Below are 19,381 nucleotides of genomic sequence, written 5' to 3' on the forward strand. Positions count from 1 at the left end.
TAGTCTTCAGTAATAGACCTTTTCCAAGCATTGTTACCATTTACATCATGTTGCCTGAGTGCTTTTCCCCGCTGTGACTCGGTATTTACCTCCTAATGGAAACTAAAATGCTCTTGGTGTTTTTAATGTTCGCCTCTGATGACAGCAGATGGCCCGCTGCATGAAGCTGCAGGAAACTTCAGGAAGCAGCAGCAAGCAGCTACAGGAAGCAGCAGCAAGCAGCTACAGGAAGCAGCAGGAAGCTGCAGAAAGAAGCTGTAGGAAGCTGCAAGAAGCTACAGGAAGCAGCAGAAAGAAGCTGTAGGAAGCTGCAAGAAGCTACAGGAAGCAGCAGCAAGAAGCTACAGGAAACTGCAGGAAGCAGCAGCAAGAAGCTATAGGAAACTGCAGCAGCAAGAACCTATAGGAAGCAGCAAGAAACTGCAGCAGGAAGCTGCAGGATTTTGCAGAAATCTACAGGCTGGGTTCTGCTGGCTTGGTAACGTTTGATGGAACTGGGTGAACATGGCGACACGTGTTGGGACGACACGCCTCCCCTGACTGCAGCGATTGCTTTCCTCCAACATTTCATGTAATGTCTGCCAGAGTTACTGCGTCACGCTGTCGGGTCTCCGAAGAGACTCCACTATCTGATGTTTGAAAGTCTTGTAACGTAAATGATGCATCATTAAATAAATACTTTACTCTGTCACACATCTTTCATCCAGGCTTATTCCCGGTTGGTTCGTTAACTTTCTCTTGTTTTTTTCTTTCATGTAATGTTCGGAGCTCTTCCTGTAGCTGAGTTGGAGAATGTTCTCCGTATAGTTCAGCTTTTAGCTCGTTGTAACTCGTCTTATTTTCCTTTTTAGCCTCTGTGCCTCTCGTTCAGCAGGAGAGACATTTACCGATGAACGTACTTGGTCACTGAGACTTCTCCTGTAAAGACAGAAGTGCTTCGTCCACTCTGACTAATCGCTCAGTGTCTCTAACACCTGCTGGAAACCTTGTTCACTGTTCGTGTTCCTGCTGAAGCCTCCTGCAGGCCCCGCGTCCTGCAGGAGCCACAGACATGCAGCTTCAGGTTAATTACGTCTCTTCTCATGTGTTCCTCCGAGCCGCAGCAGCGGCTGCTCTCTGGGTAAAAAACACGTTCAGATGGAGGTTATGGAAAAATGGCGGCTCTTCCTGGATACCTAACAGATCATCAAATATTGTCCAGATTTTCTCAGAGAGGTGAGACGTGCAAAAAGCTCCAGAAATCTCATTCAGGATGTATAAAGAAGCGCTTTGCCACCCTGGGTGGAGAGCCATATTGACCATTTTCAAAACCGTCAGTGGTTACAAGAATATTTTGTTCTGTTAAGTATAATGTATTTAACTTTCTTTGACTTGCATTAACTTGGGATTTTCTATCAGTTGTTGGTCTCTCGGATGTCAACTTTTTGAAATACAAAGATGAATTGCTTTATTCAAATTTCAAATCAAATTTAGCTTTAAATGTTTTGTACAGAATATTATATAGCACAATTATCTTTAACATGAGAAACAGGTGGGTCACTATATGCTTAGTGAAAATTCAGAGCTTAAATCGACTAAAATGATTATTTCCACCTTATAACAGTCGGTACAAAAAATATGTGAATGTTTATAAATGACCTGACGGCGAGGCGGCAGATTCAACTGATGTTCATTTCTCTGATGGCCGTTTTGTTTTCTGTGTTGCAGATCGCTCACGCAGGCGGCCGAGCGGACGGCGGCCATGACGGCTGTGTCCCCGGCTTCCAGGTCAGGAACTACCAGCTGGTGTTGAGCGGACCGCTGCAGAAAGGCCAGCCGCTTCTACAAGGTCAGTGAGAGACGCAGAAAAACGTCTGAGGGGAATTCCTGTGTTTGAGCAGCAGAACCTGGTGTAGCTGCTGGGCTCCTGCTGGGTCCTGCTGGGTCCTGTGGCTCCTGTTGGGTCCTGTTGGCTCTTGGTGGCTCCTGCTGGGTCCTGTGGCTCCTGCTGGGTCCTACTGGCTCCTGCTGGCTCCTGGTGAGTCCTGTGGCTCCTGTTGGCTCTTGGTGGCTCCTGGTGGCTCCTGTTGGCTCTTGGTGGCTCCTGGTTGCTCCTGCTGGGCTCTTGGTGGCTCCTGGTTGCTCCTGCTGGGCTCTTGGTGGCTCCTGGTTGCTCCTGCTGGGCTCGGCCCACATGCTGGGGAATCAGGAGATTCTTCTGCAGTTCGAGGTCTGGATGTTTCTGCTCTCTGATTGGGTGATTTTTGTTTTCCACATCCAGCAGAGCAGAAACCAAACCTGGCTTTAAAAACAATGAAATGCAACGTAACATAAACTGTGTCTGCTTCTGCATTATTCTCCTTGAGTGGAAGATATTTCCAGCATGTTTCCTCCCCTGCAGAAGGTTCAGGCTGTGTCTTGTATTCATATTTGTCTCGTCACATTTTCATCCCGTTGGGATTCCTGTTTCAGTTAACGGTTTCCGGCTCCTGGCTCGTGGTTTTACCAGAACCTTTAAGTTCTGGACAGTAATGCTGCGGGTCCATCTGGACTCCATGTTTGGTTCCTGCAGAGACGACCAGAGGCAGGAAACCTGCAGCTGAACTCGACACGCTGCTGTCAGCAGAGCCCAGGACGTTCACTAATTTAGTGATTTAATTATTCATCTGATGATTCACTCGCTTGTTGTTTTATTTGTGCGATGTGATGAAATGCAGTGGAAATATGTAAATGGGAATAATTTCTAGTTTGTTAATGCAGCCTCTCACTTATTCTGCGACTTGTTTCAGTTCTCCCCTCATTACGCCTGCTCCTCTTTATTTCATCATCCTGCTGTTTCCTGATTGTTCGCGGCTCCACCGGCTGAATAAAATTACCTGCTTCAGTGACGTGAACATAATGCGCTCAGCCTATACACATATTTCCCTCCTTTACCGCTGAAGTGGCGTGCAGCTCTTTCAGAAGGCGCTCCGTTTCTTGGCTCAACCAGCAGACACTTTTCCTGTTGAAAATACTTCTATTCCTGCTGAGACAGCAAAATATGACAAATCTGTGAATTTCCCCTTCAATTTCCCCTTTTCTTTTCCAGCCTTATTGTAGTTGATTTGGTCAGCTGCTGAGGCGTTTTGTCATCTGGAGGCTCAGCGGTGCGTGTAGTTGGAGACAGAACTCAGTTCTGCTTTGGCGCTTTGCTCCGGGACGACAGATCCTCCATTACCGCGAATCTGCTCCTGTCAGCAGAAACACCTTCACTGTGGGGGGTCCCACTGCTCACACACACACACACACACAGCTGAATGCTTGCATGCTCTCTGTAGATTGCTTTGATTTGTTTGAACTTGACTTAAAAAAAGTTTTTTCCACATTATGATTTATCATTTTCTAGAAACTTTTTATTTGTGGAATTTCTCCTTGTTTCCAAATGTTGGAGTTTTAAAGTCGTTCCATTTAATTCAGTTTCATTTGTATAAAATCGTCTTGAGGCAGAAAAAGTCATTTCAGTTGAATCATTTATTCCAGTTGATCCTGATTATTAATCAGAGAATGAAGTTCAGTTTACTTATCAAATCAGTTTAAAAAGTTTTTATCTGAGGAAACGCAGCAGAGCATTGAGTCGCAGCATCACTGCTGCTGGACGGAGCGACAGCAATCCTTCATACTGATGTGGCGACGGTAGAGAGGAAAAACCTGAACAGAACCAGAACCTGGATCAGAGCCAGCGGCCGTCTGACCGACTGGAGAGAAACTGAGCGACTTGGTGATGGCAGCATTATGCCCGCCTCCAGGAAGGAACCGCAGCCAATCAGAACGCCAGACCAAACTGTTCTTTATGGCCTACTTTCAAAATGCAATGATGGTGGAAACATTTCCTGAATTAACCCAGTGTGCAGCACAGTGGTGGCAGCGTCATGCTGTGGGACATGGCAGCCGGTCAGTCCATGTGAGGCTGGACGGATGTAAATCCTGGAAGAAAACCTGCAGAAGAGCAGAGAGTGGGTGGAGCGTCACAGGCAGCCAGAGATATGATAGGATGGTTTAGATCAGAGCAGATTCATGGGGCAGAATGGCCTAGTCAAAGCCCAGACATAATTTCAGTAAATCTGCAGACTGAGCTGCCGCTCAGCCGTTTTGAAGTGACTCTGGTGAGGCGGGGGGAAGCGCTGCATGTTTTCAGCGTTTCTGACGACGGGAGGATTCTGGTGTTGCCTCTGGCTCACGACCTCATCAGCAAACCCAGCGCCGCGGCGACGCCACACGGAGCGTTGAGGCTGAGGTCTGATGATGCCGTTCGATGCCACAGTTGCTGCCGTTGCCACCGTTGCCGCAGCACGGCTCGGCTCTTCTCTGGTCCCTGAGATTTTATCTCTGGGATTCTTTCATGGCATCCAGATTCTGACCCACTTCCTGGTTCTGGAGGAAGTGGGCCAACAGAGACGTTTTGTTGCTGCTCTGCTTTCTGAGTTTGGAGATGAAGTTCTGTGAAGTTTCCAGCTGCACATAAACACACAGACATGTTTTATGGAGCAGCCATCAGGCTGAGTGATTCGCAGCTTCAGCGGTCCGCCGCCGCCGCTGCCACCGCCGCCATATTTCACTCTGTGTTCGTGGCTCACATATGATATTTTCCAAACATCTTTTCTTCTGCTGCAAACACATTTCTGCTTTATTATTTCTACACTGTTATTGTAGACAAACAGGCAGCGATCCTCCTCCTGCTGCTGCAGTAGAAATGGAGGCTGTCATCACCGCCGCACATAATAACCAGCATCCTTCATGTTTTTGGTTCATATTATTTATCCTAAAAGAGAACGAGTCGTTTCTCTCGCTGATTCAGATCAAAAAGCTCTTCTGCTGTGGCGGAACCGACCCGGTCCGTCACCCAGAACTTCCTGTGTGATCTGGAGTCGGGCAGGCAGGAGCCGCTTCTCCTTGTTCCCGACCCGGCCCGGTTCCGGTGCCGATCCGGCACTCTCACGCCTCTAATGGCGTCGCATTAATCACTCTGTGGCGCCCCCGGTACCAGGACCGGCAGCTTCTTTCCTGCTGTATTTTTAATTTGGCCATAAATCAAGGTGTGCTTCTGACGAACGACTGTAATTACAGGAAAGGCCGTTTTCACCACGGCATGCAGGCATGTGCTGGGTGGCAGCAGGCCGCAGCTGGTTCTGATCCGTAACAGCTGATGACACGTGGAAGGCAGAACCCGGTCAGAACTCCGGTCCGGTTCCAGCCTGAGAGCGGACGCTGCAGGGAAACCTGGAAGAGTCGAAGCTCCACAAGATTTAATAAAAAGTTACAGAAGAATCGTTTCCATCCAGCCGTTATACAAAATGTGAGCAGATTTTTAAAATGTGGCAGAAAAAGTGACATCAGGACATCAGGACAACCCAGACTCTCCCTTAGCATTAGCGTTAGCATTAGCGTTAGCTGTAGCTTCAGCTGGTTCCCAGCCAACAGGTTCAGGCTGAATGGACAGAAGAAGCTTATTTATGTATTAAATGGAATCAAGTTTGATCAGGTTTTATGTAATCTTGACTTTAACATCTCTGTTCCTCCTAAAGTTGGTCTGAAGCTCTTGGCTGAAAGTAAAAGTAGCATTTTCCACATAAATGTTTGTTTGATACTAAATATTTTGAACTAAGCTAAATATTCAGCTAACATGCTGATTCAGAAAGCACTGTCAAAATAAAAGCTGGGTCTATATAAAGTCCTGCAGTGAACTGGTTCCTGTTGCTGCAGATTCCCTGGTAAACGTCTGTGTTCCTATTAACACGACTCATTCAGCTGAGAATGGTTCGAAGGTGACATGAGCAGCAGTTGAAGCTCATTAGTCACACCCAATATTTAATTTGAAGCTTGTTAAATATTTACTTTTTAGTTTAAAGCTAAGTGTGTTGTTAACAGGCATGCTAACTGTTTAGCTTGCTAACCAAATAGCTAAGCTGTTTGTTGTTGAATCTGAAGTTCAGACAGGAATAAAGCGTCTGGAGGTCGTTGGTTCTGGAGGGATGAAATGTCTGGACCCATCAGTTTGTGATGTTTAAATCTGCAGCAGAGCGTCTTCCAGCCGCTCATCTAAAGCAGAAAATCTTCTGTTGGTTCTGTTTCTGATCATTTTGTCCCCTGAATTAAATCCTGAGGCGCCCAACGGTGAAAACAAATAACTCCTTAAGTTTTAAAAATTCCCGTCAGTTTGCTTCATAAAACACAAAGTCGCTGTTCGGTGCAAAGATCCAACTCCTGTTTGCTGATATTCAGTGATTATCCACGCCTAAGTTATAATTTCACCCTCTGCTTTTATTGCTCAGTTTCTTCAGTGCGAGAGCGAAACTTTTCTGCTACATTCAGCGTCTTCCTTAGATTGTAAAATCATTGTTGTACTGTCACGCTTTTTCACGCTGAACCTGACATTTCAGAGTCAGACTTCGATTTTCTATTCACTATTTGCTTTTTCTATTGTATTGCTGCTGACAGCTTTGCGTTGCAGTCTGATTGCCATTGATTCTTAAAGTGTTTGAACTGTTCAGGAGTTTAAATGTGAACTCGGTGGTTAACACGCTGCCGAAGTGGCAGAACCTTTCTGAGTTTTTCTGCTCCCTCCTCAGTGTGAGTTCTCTGCTTTTGACAGCGATGGGAATATCTCGCCTTCGGGTGGAATATAGAGGTTTATATCTGGGCCTAAACATTTCTGCTGATGCTCTCCTCTTTCATCTCAGAGTTCCTATTCATGACGTTCTTCTGGCTTTGTTTTCCCGTAGTTTTATTTATTCAGTCTGGAACAATTTAGGGAATAAACCTGCTTGACTCCTCTGACCCAGTGGAGTTCACTTTGGGCTGAAGAACAGGAAACGTGTCGCTGCGTTTCGCCGCTCCGGGTCGTATTTGTGCAGTCGAGGAACCCGGCTGGTCAGACACACAGAGGAACGATTTTCAGGAACGCTGAGAGGAAAAATCAGCAGAAAATGCCCAGCTGGAGTCTGATTATTATTGTTATTATAATTCTTCTTGTTTTGGGATTTTGCTCCCTAAAACCAAAGGAATGGTAACTCCGCTGTTTAAAATGGGGGAACCATAAATAAAAAGTAAACATGATTTCAAACTCCCAATTTTTAGCCATGCAGTGTAAATCAAAGGTTTGCAATAATTTTGGTGATTCTGACGGGAACCAAGAGAAGTTTGGTTTGATTTAACGTCAGAAAGAAAAGGTGGTTTTTATTGGCTGTATGTAAACTTGTGGTTTCTCTTGGTGATTATCGGTCTGCTGCAGAAGAACTGCAGCTCAGGATTTCAGCATCCAGACTTTCTGCACCACAGACCAGATTATCAGAGGAAGAAGGTTCTGATTTTCACCTTTCTTCCTTTCTGGTCAGCCGGTGTTGCTGCTTCACATCCCGACTCTGAGAGGGAAGCCACACACACACTTCATGTCCCTGGGTGTGGGTGTGGGTGTGTATTGTTGCTAAATCAGGAGACATTTCCGCCATAATGTGTGTGTAAAAGTGTGTGAGTGTTTCTGGTTTGATGGTGTTAAAGGTCACACTGTGCTATCAAGCACAGTGGTGGCAGCATCATGCTGTGGGCTGTTTGGTTGCATAAAGTGGCTGAATCGTCATGATTCTGGTGTTTGAGTTTTAGTCTTTCTAACACCTGTTATTAATGCTCAACAGGGGTTGCCATATTCAGCTAATTTCTCTGTTAATTATTGCTGTTAATGTCTTGCCGTATTAGTTATTTATGTCTTCAGGTTCTTGCATAGTTCTATTTTTCTTGATTATTGTCAGATCTCTGTTCATTAGTCTCCTCCCTCAGTTTTCCCGCCTGCTCGTTGCCATAGCTACACTACATTTACTCTGATTACTCCTCTGGTTCTCATGTAACTTTACGGTTCTGCCTCAGTGTTTTTGCTCCTGGTTTTTCATCCTTCAGTGCTGGATTCCTCTGTTTCGTTCTCTGTTTTTCCACTGCTCATATTAATATTTATTCAGGAGTATTTGGGTTTTGAACCATTAAAAATGAGCTGCAGGCGTTTCAGACGGGCTTAAACTCCTGGATCGTCTGCAGGCAGCTGGATCAGGTTTCTAATCGTTCTGCTGAAGCTGTTTGATGACCTGAGCGGTTTGTGACTCTGGAGTACCCAGAGAGAACCCCCATCTACAGGGAGAACATGCGGCCGGTCGGGTTCAAACCCAGAACCAGAACCAGCAGAGCTTCCAGCTGCAGCCCATCGTTTGATCCGTTCAAGGAAAAACGTTTCTAATGATGTGAAATTAAGGCAGGAATAAATAAAAACATGAAAAACAACAGTTCAGACTCTCACTGAGACACACACACACACCCACACACACCCACACACACACACACACACACACACACAGGGAGAGTTCAGCCCAGTTTGACTGCAGGCTGCTCATAAACTCGACCTTTAGCCAGTCACTTTAAACAGTTTTTTCATGACGAAACAATAATAGAAACTTTGATTGAAGCAAAAAGAATCACATCAAAATTATGGTCGAAAGTGAAGCAGTGGGCTGTTTCCTGCGCCGTGATTGGCCGAGGCCAGCGGCCGGCGCTCAGGAGCCTCGGGGCCAGCCTGCCTCCGCCGGCTGCCTGGAAGCCCATCCGTCTCCCAGCCGCTTCACTTCTTTGCTGAATGTGCTTGAAATTATGCGGCCTGTGATTTTCTGTTTGACGCCGAGTTTGATTGGTTTATTCTTTTCTGATGAGTGTCCATGGTGGGGCTGTTTGATTGAAAGCTTTTTCTTTCAATCTTTTAAAAGATTTTTGCTTTCTGGAGATCTATATAAGTTCTTCATCTCCTGATGCACAAACAGCAGCAGATTTTCCACCAGAAGCTTCCAGGTCCGGTCCTGCTGGAGTACCCAGAGAGAACCCACACAGCCACAGGGAGACCTGCAGCTTTTACATGCAATGCTTCTCAGATGAACTGCTGGCTGCCAGGTGGAGGAAGAAGCATGTGAAAGCTGCAGCTCTGGATCTAAAGTCTGTCCAGGCTTTTGCTGAGACGCTGCAGCTCAGAGCCTGGACAGGCTAGCATGCTAACACTTAGCTAGCCGCTGTGTAAGTGCAGCTGAGACCAGACAGATTCAGAGACAAACGGCAGAGCCGCTTAAAAACAGCAGCAGTTTCCTATTGCAGGGCGAAACTGTGCAGGATTCTGTGAATCCTCCATCCAGCAGGGATGGAGCCCAACCAACCGCTGGCTCCCAGCTCTGCGTTCATCCTGTCTTGGTCCGTCTCCTCCTGCGCAGCATCACTGCAGCTCATGTATTATTAAAGATGCTTTCCTGTGTTGAAAACAAAAAGCCCATTTTATAACATGAGGATAAAAATAAACATGTTTTCCTGAAGCAAAAGAGACCAGAGAAATCTCTCCAAGCGTTCACTTCCAGATTCTGATGCTCCTGTACTTCAGCAGGACTAAGATCCGGTCCGGTCCGGTCTGATCCGATCACTGATAAAAGCTCATGCTTTGTTTTTCTATCTAATGAGTGTTGACAGAATTATTTTAACCTTCTGACCCTGGAACAATAAAGAGCGGTGCTCCTTCTGCAGCACTTGGCTAATCCGGACATTAGCATTAAAACAACCAAAGCACGGCTAAAGTGTTTCAGGGCCTTGAATGAATTAGAGGCTCTGCAGCTTTGACCTTGTAACTAATGCAAAAACAATACAGAATATATTAGTCTGCCAGTTGGAGCAGAAGAAAGTGTTTAACAGAAGCTTTCAGATCTGGAGCCCTGAAAGTGAAGAAGAGCTTTTTATCGCCACGTTTCAACGTCGCCTGTGAAAATGTGTCGGCTTTGTCTCAGAACGGCTCCGGGCACTAAACTGCCAGATAGTTCAATAACATGATTACTCAACAATCACGCTGATTATTGTTTTGTTTGTTTATGCAGCTCATGTCAGTGTGTGAGTGCAGGAAGGCTGCAGTGTGAAGGATCAGAAAGCTCTTCATGAGGAGGAAGGTCGCGTTCTGTTCGGACCACAGCCACGCCACCGGTTTTATCTCCCAGCCTGATAAAAATACATCATTATGAGAATAAAAACATGGCCAGGTGAAGGCCAGCTGCTAAATCCCTCCACAGACAAATTAGCTTTATTGTTATGTTTGTGATAAACATCTGGGAAACTCTGGAAAATACTAAATAATCTTCTTCCACTCAGTTTTCCTTAAACCGTTTGTTCCCAAGTTGTTTTCCTCCCTCTGGACTCAACTGGACCTCCTGTCTGCTGGAGGAGGTGGAGGAGGAGGAGCAGGAGGAGCAGCAGGAGCAGGAATGTTTCCAGACAGATTCTGCATCCTGGACGGAGCAGCGTTAGCTGTGAGCTTCCCTCCATTTTACCCGCTGAGAGGTTCGGTTCTGATCGGGTTCATATTTCCACTTTGTTCTGCTGCCAGGGATCCACTCAGTTTTCTCCAGGTTACAAAAACGAGTTATAAAATCCTCCTGAGGATTCACCTGCTTCTCTTGAGTCCTTCATTGTAAAATGTTTTATTTATCAGTCAGATTTTCTCCGTTTCTTCTAGAAAAATGAGTTAATTTAATTTGCTCTTTTTATTTATATGTTAAAAAACCCAAACCAGCTCCGTCACTGTTCTGGTTGAAATCATGTTTCTATGTGATTACAGTAGCTGTAGTAGAGTAACAGGAGAGCAGCAGGAGCTAACACCGTCTGCAGCTAATGCTGAGCTAAGACCATTATAATGAGCTAACACTGTTAGCAGGAGCTTACAACGTTAGCAGGAGCTAACGGAAAATCTAATCAAATTGGAAGTGAAAATCGTAACAGACAGTTAATTTGGTTAAATATTTTGATCCTCATGCTAAGCTAACCATGAACATCTTTGCAGCGACGCTCTCCAGTCAGGGGAAGCCAACTTCATTATTAGCCACATGAAGTTGGCTTCTGATTGAAATGGCTAAAGGGCGATTCCAGCTAATGTTCCACAGCATCTTTACTTTGCTCTGCATTAAAAAGTAAAATATTTAGACGCTTCTGATCTGTTCTGGATTCTTCTGCAGCTAGGTGTGGTCTGGCTTTGTGTTTACCGGTTTTAGCCACTTTTCTCCTCTTCCTCAGTCTGGTCATCTTCATCTCCTTCCCACAAAATCCCCTGAAGTCTAAACGTCCTGAACTGGAATAAACCGATAGATCAGAAATCGATCTTTAGACCAAATGTTGGCGTTCAGACTGAGAAAAGCGTTTTCTGCAGCCGAACGTTTCAGTTTGAGAACAGACAGACTATTTTTGTCTTCACGTGTTGATTTGGACCAGAATGTGTTTCACATTGGCTGCATTCCCTCCACCAGAACCTGTTAATTATGACTTTCTCATTTCCAAAGATTACTGTGGTTTATTATTAGTTACATCTCAGAGTCGGCGGTCCGTCAGCGGCTCCCTGAAACGCTTCGATGCGTTTTCTTTTCGTGTTTGGAATGAAGCGAGTTCATAAATAAGCAGGTAAACTTCAAAGCGTGCGCCTGCGGGACTCAACATGCGCTGCATGCATGCAGACACCAGGTGTTTACTGTCGCTGTCAGCATTAGACACGCTTCCACACTGCAAGAAATGAAAGGACGCGTCCATCGGTATCCATCTGATCTATGAACTGCAGCGTCGCTTTCATACATTCAGCCTCCGGTCGGCCTGGTTTGGATCTGAGGAAGGCCGCAGAACGTCCACTAGAACAAACCAACACGTTCAGGAGGCGTCAAATCTTTAGAGATTACTGTCTGTGGGTTATCTGGCTGCAGCCAATCAGCACGCAGCAGAGCAGAGTCCGACTGGGTCTGCATCCTGATGAACGCCGCTGATTATTAACAGAATCTCCACGTCCGCCGGGAGAGCAACACGCTGCAATTATGTCAAAGAAAAGATTCAGAGAGAATCAAATTTAATAAGCTCCTGGTTCCTGTTGTTCCTTTTGTTCAGGATGAATGTGATTCCTGCAACACGTGGCTGGAATGAAATAACTGAATTTATGTAGACAGCTGAAGATCATCTGCTGCATATAAATATTCGCCCTTCATCACCGTTCCTGACAGCCAATCAGAACCGTTCCTCAGAGGTTCTGGTCCATAGTGACGTGAAGCTGCTGCTGGAGGTCAGTGACCTCACTGAGGAGACAGTTTGGTGATGAGGGGACGGAGACGCTCAGCAGCAGAACTCAGCTGGGTTCTGTTCAGTCGGTTCTGAAGGAGTTAATCAGCCCGGTATCGTTCTGACCCGGTACCGCCGTTCTGACCCGGTATCGTTCTGACCCGGTACCGCCGTTCTGACCCGGTACCATTCTGACCCGGTACTGCCGTTCTGACCCGGTATCGTTCTGACCCGGTACCGCCGTTCTGACCCAGTACCGTTCTGACCCGGTACCATTCTGACCCGGTACCGCCGTTCTGACCCAGTACCATTCTGACCCTGTACCATTCTGACCCTGTACCATTCTGACCCGGTACTGCCGTTCTGACCCGGTATCGTTCTGACCCGGTACCGCCGTTCTGACCCGGTATCGTTCTGACCCGGTACCGCCGTTCTGACCCGGTATCGTTCTGACCCGGTATCGTTCTTTTACAGTAAGAACTGAAAGGATTAGAAAAGTTGATCTGAAAACGAGTGAAAAGGTAAATAAGTGTCTCAGTGCTGTTCGCCCGGCAGCTTCGGTTTGTCTTCATGTCGGGTTCATAAAGGAGGATTTCACCAAACATGCTGAGCGATAGATAGATAAATGTCTGAGTCTCTCAAGCAATTAACTGAACATAAGGCAGCCGTCTAATAAACCACATAGCTGAATTATGTATGTTGATTTGGTAAAGAATATTTAACATTCACTAGTAGAAACCCAAATGAGAAATCTTTGCTTCTAAGACCAGAAGAGGCTGAATCAGATTTTATTGCTGTATGTGATGAATAATAATAACTGATTTTTACATGACGTGATGGTGGCGGATTTATCAACCTGTTACAGTGGAGATGGAGGATTGTTCTTCCTGGGCTCCCGTAGTTGATCAGATCAGAAACAACCTGGATGAGAAATGTGAATCCAGTGAGTGTCCCTGTGCGGCTCTGAGGTAACATGCAGTCGGGTGTAAATCCATTTCAGCAGCAGCAGCAGCTCCTTACATCCAGGTGATTACTGGAGAAGCTGCTGCGGCGCGGTTACACTCGGCAGCTATCAGCTCACTGCCGCGCCGCCACCTTCAGATTACTCCTCTGATTCACATCTCTGCCATCATGGAGGCTTGACATTTTGTTACAAGACAGAAAATAGTCTTCAAAACACCTCAAAGGAAAACTTTAGTACCTGACAGGAAGGAAAGAAATCTCATTTATGTGACGGACAAAAGCTGGAAGCAGCTTAATAATCTCATAAAGTTCAGCATTATCAAACGGGAATTTATGCTCTGTTCAAAAAAATATGTATTCAAATGTATTTTGTTGATTGTGTTTTTAGGGATTTAGTTATCATGAAAGATAAATTAGTCTAACAAAAATAAACTGGAGATTTATTGACTTTTTAAAATATGTGGTCAAACTGTAAATGTATAAATTAATATCTTAAGTCACCAAAGTGAGTCTGTTCTTTGCCTCTCTAACTTAAATAACTGAAATTTAAAGAGCGTTTGTTTTTTCCCCACAATCAGCTGCAATCTGAAATCACTTTAGACTAGGCCTGTCACGATAGCAAATTTTGCTGAGCGATTAATTGTCTCAAAAATTATTGCGATAAACGATAATATTGTTTGAAGATCTTTTTACACTGATTTAATGGAAATGACATAATAATCCATGCGATTTCCTGCCAAAGATAGATACACTTTATTTTCAAAAGAACACTAAACACTGGAACTGATAAACAAAATAAACAAAACAACCAAAAATGAAAATAAAATGGTCTCCATTAACAAAAAACGCACTTGAAAAAAAACAACTAAACAACATAAAGCCAAAGTGGAAATAAATACTGCATTCAACCAAAAGAGTACAGATTATGAAGTCTGTATATTATGTTGCCCTTCAGTAATAATTAGATTTAAATAGAGAAGATGGGCACATCGACGATGCAATAATTCACACTACATGATTTTTTGCTCCTATTTTTCCCCTTACAACAATCTTAGACCTTTGGTCTTTCTAAGATTGTGTGGTGTGTTACGGTAGATCATCCTTGCCGCTCCGATCTAAATCAGGGGTTTTTCCACTGGAAGCTTTAACTACACCTGTTGAATGTGACAGGCAGCCAATCAGAAAGCGCAGATTCTCCTCCTGCTTTCTGAGGGGAAATTACGGAGGGGAATCCCAAACAGCTGACACGGAAGTCCAGCGGACATTGGAGATGATATGTGGAAACAACATTAATGTTAATTCAACATGCAAAGAATATAGAAATGACAAGAGGAGGAGTTGGAGCGAAATTGCTACCGCAGTTGATAAACCCGGTAACTTTTCAGCTGTTCTTCGTTAACGTGACGTAAATAGGTTCTAATGATTTTCATTCAGTCAGGACTTTACGCTGACACTAGCCACATGCATTGCAGGTAGATTGTAGTAAAGCATTGATTAATGCCTGGTTTTAAAATTAGTTAACTGAACTTGTAGCCATTATTTTGTGCCCATTGTTGGACACCACACGGCAGGAACGAATCCGATCGAACCTGTCGGCTAATGTGTGGGTCTGTCAGGTTTTGAAAATGGGCCGACAATGGACCGACAGCTCTAAGATCGTGTAGTGTGCGCTGGGCTTTACACTAAGGAAATGAGGTCAGAGGTCAGTGGAGAGCACCGGAGTTGAGCCTTTTTTTCATTCAGTGTCATTAACAGAAAGAGAAAAAGGCCGGAAGAGACGATAATGCCGATAATTAAAATGACGTCGATAGTTTTAATTTATCGTACGATTAATCGATTTATCGTTTATCGCGACAGGCCTACTTTAGACCAATAAAAACAATTATAACTAACTATATAACTATGTAGTTCAGACACTAAATATACTTTAACATGCATTAATACATGCAGTGGAAACTTTGCTACCACAGAAACTAAAATCTACAGTCTGAATTATTTCTGCTCTGAGGGCTTCAGCCAATCAGCACCAAGGAAAATTAATGGTGCTTTAAAACAAACTTTACAGAAGCTTCTAAAAAGCAAATTATTGTCTACAGAGATATGTGAGCTGTTCCTGCAGGCTGCCACAATGTGGCGCTAGAGAGCAGATAGAAACAAGCTGAGCGTATCACAGGAAGTTGGACATACTGGACTAGCAAACGCTGGAAAACAGCTAAGACAAAGGTCACTAGCTGCTAACTGCTAACCAGGCTAGGCCTGATAACCAGGGACAGTTTAGCACGGTTAGCATGCTAACTGCTAACCTTGCTAGGCCTGATAACCAGGGACAGTTTAGCACAGTTAGCATGCTAACTGCTATCCATGCCTGATAAGTTTAGCGACGGAGCTGTGTAGCCTTGGCTGCTCTCTCACAGCTTGATGGTCGATCACATGAGTTTTAGTTCTTATAAATATAAAACATTAAGCTTAGCTTTAGCCGTGCTTCCTGTGGAGATGTTGGCGCCTCTGATCCGTGTTCTGCTGGTTCTGGAGGAGTGGTGGCTGTGCAGCGGTGCTGATGTCGGGTAACTTACATTCTGTCATTGTTGTCTGACTTCAAAGCTGCCAATTCACAGTTTCTTCAGAGAAATCCCCAAAACCTGACAGCATTAGAATACCATCAAACACTCGACTGCCTTTGAAATGCCGCTGACACTGTTTGCTGCTGCAATTTGCAGCCTCTAAAGAGTCAGCCATGTTATTGAAATAAATCTGGGGCTTGTAATGGGGATGGAAATGAACACATCTTTCATGCTTCGGCTTAGAAGAGAGAGTTGAGTTTGTGCGATAGCGCAGCGTTTCCCTGCAGAAGCTGCTGACTTCTTCCCTCGCTGCCTGTTGGACTCGTATTAATTCTGCCATTTTTTGGATTCGTTTTACTTTCTCATCTCCTTTACTTTCTCATCTTCCCTCTGATACTCTCTTCCTCTCGAGGGTAAATAAAGATTTTGTCTGCAGAGAGGCGATAGAAGCCATACTGAATGGAAACAAAGGTTAAGTGCATCAATGATAAACTGCAGCCTATTGATCAGAGTCAGGGACGACCAACCACGGACTGGTTCTGTTACACTCGCTGCTGAAGGCTGGACGGTTAAAGCAGCAGAGAGACAAGTATTATTTATATTAATAGATGGCTGCTGCTGTTAAACGGCGTCCCTGCTGCGCGTCGCTCCGAGCATCAACACATACAGATGCTGTAACGGCCTGGTTTTATTAGAGGACATAAAGGTGTTTATGCTCCTTTTCTGTGCAGGTAATTAACACTATATGAGTGATTTAAAGTAAATATATACAGAGTAGTCTCAGCATTGAGCAGATACTCCTCAGTTTTAAAACTACAGGACTGATAGTTTGTGTTTTTTAAATCCGATATGAACAGATGTTTCTGCAGTTTGTTCTGGGTTGTTGCAGCTCGTTATCCGGTGGAAAGTTTCTTTATTCTCTGTTTCTCAGCGGAGGGGAAGGCCGGCCTGACGCTCCAGCTTTGTCTCGACAGAAATCGTCTTCGTCTCTCTGGCTGGTTTCATAACCAGCTCTCCGCTGAGTCTGTTCCTGTTCGCTCGTCTGCCGATCCGCCGGACCGGAACGACGGGAAGTCTCCACCAGAACCAGCAGAAACCAGGGCTTTGGGCTCAGCTGGTTCTCCGGTTCGGAGCCGGAGCAGAGAAACACTTTATGCTCTCACATAAACACAGAAAACATCACAAAAATGTCAGAATGTCAAAGCTTCTGTTAGCACGAAAACATTAGAAATATAAAATTAATCCGACCTTAGCCTTACAGACAGAATGCTACAGAAATGTTGCATTAATTAAAGCATTTATTTCCTGGAGGCTGGATACTGTAATTTATTAAACATTGTAGAGCCTTTACGTAAATTAGCCCTTTGATAAAACAGAAATCAGAATTAATTGTTTCTAAACTGTGTTGCTTTCACCAGATTTCATCTTCATGATTACTGACTGTTTTTCTCCAAACTAAGGAGTGGAAGTGAACCTCGACCTGATCACAATCTGCAGTTTTCTACCTGTTGCTCGTTGTTGTCTCGTCAGGTGTAAAACTGAAACCACAAAGACAACAGTCACAATCAACCAGAATTTATTCAAACAATCAAATGCATATGACCCGGTACGTAACGCTCCGTCTGGTCTGATCCGGTACGTAACGCTCCGTCTGGTCTGATCCGGTACGTAACGCTCCGTCTGGTCTGATCCGGTACGTAACGCTCCGTCTGGTCTGATCCGGTACGTAACGCTCCGTCTGGTCTGACCCGGTACGTAACGCTCCGTCTGGTCTGATCCGGTACGTAACGCTCCGTCTGGTCTGATCCGGTACGTAACGCTCCGTCTGGTCTGATCCGGTACGTAACGCTCCGTCTGGTCTGACCCGGTACGTAACGCTCCGTCTGGTCTGATCCGGTACGTAACGCTCCGTCTGGTCTGATCCGGTACGTAACGCTCCGTCTGGTCTGATCCGGTACGTAACGCTCCATCACCTCCCAATTAGCAGCAGCAGCGCTAACTGGGAGGTGATGGATGCTGCAGGCCCAGTTGGTGTGAGAGATAAATATGAATATGATGAGGGATAACTCCTGGTGTAGTGGGACCAGACAGGAGTCACTGCGTGATGCGTTTGTGTTCCTGTGCATTTAAATAGTTTTTTCTGTGATTTGTCTGCAGCAGGAAACTGGAGGCTTTTTAAAAATTTTTTATTTTTTAAAGGTTTTATTGGCTCTAGTGGCCTTTGTTTGATAGTGAATTGACAGGTAATGAGAGAAGGTGGAAAACATGCAGTAAAGGTCACCAGGCCGGGAATCGAACCTGCGAAGGTCGCATTGAGGATGAAGGCCTCTGTATGTGGGTTGTGCTTACCACAGCGCCCCCAGGAAGCCGGAGGCGGTAATGCGTCCAGGCAGGGCAGCATGTGATGCTGCAGCAGCCTCAGTTGGAGCTGCTGACGTTCCCTCTGAACATGCTGCTCTTTGCTCCGTTGCGTGTTTTTCCTCCGGCGATGTGTTTATATCTAAGCATCCTGCTTCATGTGTTGTTTGACAGCCTCTCAGGTTCTGCTGTGCGCCTCGGTGACTGTCATGGCCGCCACTCTTCCTGCCGTTCTGTTGTTTGTAATTTGCTGGAAACACTGTCACAGCAGTGTGTGTGTGTGTGTGTTTCTTGCAGTGGAGTTTGATGACTGCGCGGGGAACGAGGATGTGTCGTTTGAAGTGTCAGACCCCAGCTTCCACGTGGACGGAGACCTGAACCTGGTTCCCCACCGGGACGTGGAGTCCTGCGGGCCCGTGCTGCTGGTCCACGGCTTCGGATCGCACGCAGACGACCGGGCGCAGGTGGACGTCTCCGGACTTCCTGTCCGGTCAGAGAACACGCTCAGGGTGAGTTGCTTCAGCTCAGTCCTGCCTCTCCAGTTGACGTGGAAACTGGAATAATGGTTTATGGAGAGGATGTTTTAGATTAGATAAACTGGCAAATTGTTTCACTTAAAACAAGACATTTTTCCATGTTGTAAGTGAATTTCATTTTTCATCATTATAAAGGAAATATTGACTTCAAATAAACCCTTATGAAAACTAACTTAATAGTTAGTTTTGTAGTTTTGTCTTATTTTAAGTGCACTGAGACATTTTGAGTGGAAACAAGAGAAACGATTCTTGGTCAGATTTAGCGTTTTTGCAATGTGTATCATTTTGACATGAGCTCTGGGAACGGCTGTTTTATTGGAGAAATATAAAAAATATGATTCTGATTGAGAAAATATGATAAACACATGATGTGATTAAAAAAAGAAAAATCCAGATCATGTTTTAAAGAAACATGATTCTTTAAATCGATCAGATGAAGCTCCGCATATTGAGACGGGTGTCAGGCTGCAAAATCAGTTCAACTGCATTCAGATGTCATAGAAACATCCAGATATTTAATCTGGTGCTACGCTGAGCAGACGCTCTGTCTGCGCTGATGAACATCACTGAGCTTAGCATCACTAAGAAATGACTGCTAAAAACACCTGGAAAATAAAAACTCTACCATCTGACTCTGTGTCTTCATCATCATAAGTCCTTTTGTTTCAACATTTATATTTATTACTCGGTCAGAATAAAATGGATCTTCCTGTCAGTTACATCTCAGCCACAAAATAATCCATTTATTTCTCCAAATATTTCACTTTGATTTGCAGACAAAACGCTGCAGACAGAAAAATGCTTGAGGGAAAAACTCTGTCAGCGAGGCGTTCACAGATCATTCATGTGTCAGCCATCTTA

General features: G+C 44.9%; 1 protein-coding gene across 4 annotated transcripts in view; it reads left to right on the forward strand.

Annotated features, from left to right (window-relative positions):
• The window catches only part of cdh13 (cadherin 13, H-cadherin (heart)), a 310,128-nt gene that overhangs the window by 111,904 nt on the left and 178,843 nt on the right, over positions 1 to 19,381 (forward strand). For 3 of the 4 annotated variants that reach the window (XR_004341798.1, XM_032582655.1, XM_032582639.1), the window contains exons 2-3: positions 1,708 to 1,828; positions 18,282 to 18,493. Coding sequence is in view for 3 of the 4 variants with exons in the window: in XM_032582655.1 (XP_032438546.1) it covers positions 1,708 to 1,828; positions 18,282 to 18,493 (333 nt within the window). In the remaining variant the exon portion in view is untranslated. Of the gene's footprint in view, positions 1 to 1,707; positions 1,829 to 15,451; positions 15,630 to 18,281; positions 18,494 to 19,381 lie in introns of those variants that run through there. The other variant, XM_032582666.1, reaches the window with a different exon arrangement.

Source organism: Xiphophorus hellerii, chromosome 2, assembly GCF_003331165.1.
Source record: "Xiphophorus hellerii strain 12219 chromosome 2, Xiphophorus_hellerii-4.1, whole genome shotgun sequence".
NCBI classification, from domain to species: domain Eukaryota; kingdom Metazoa; phylum Chordata; class Actinopteri; order Cyprinodontiformes; family Poeciliidae; genus Xiphophorus; species Xiphophorus hellerii.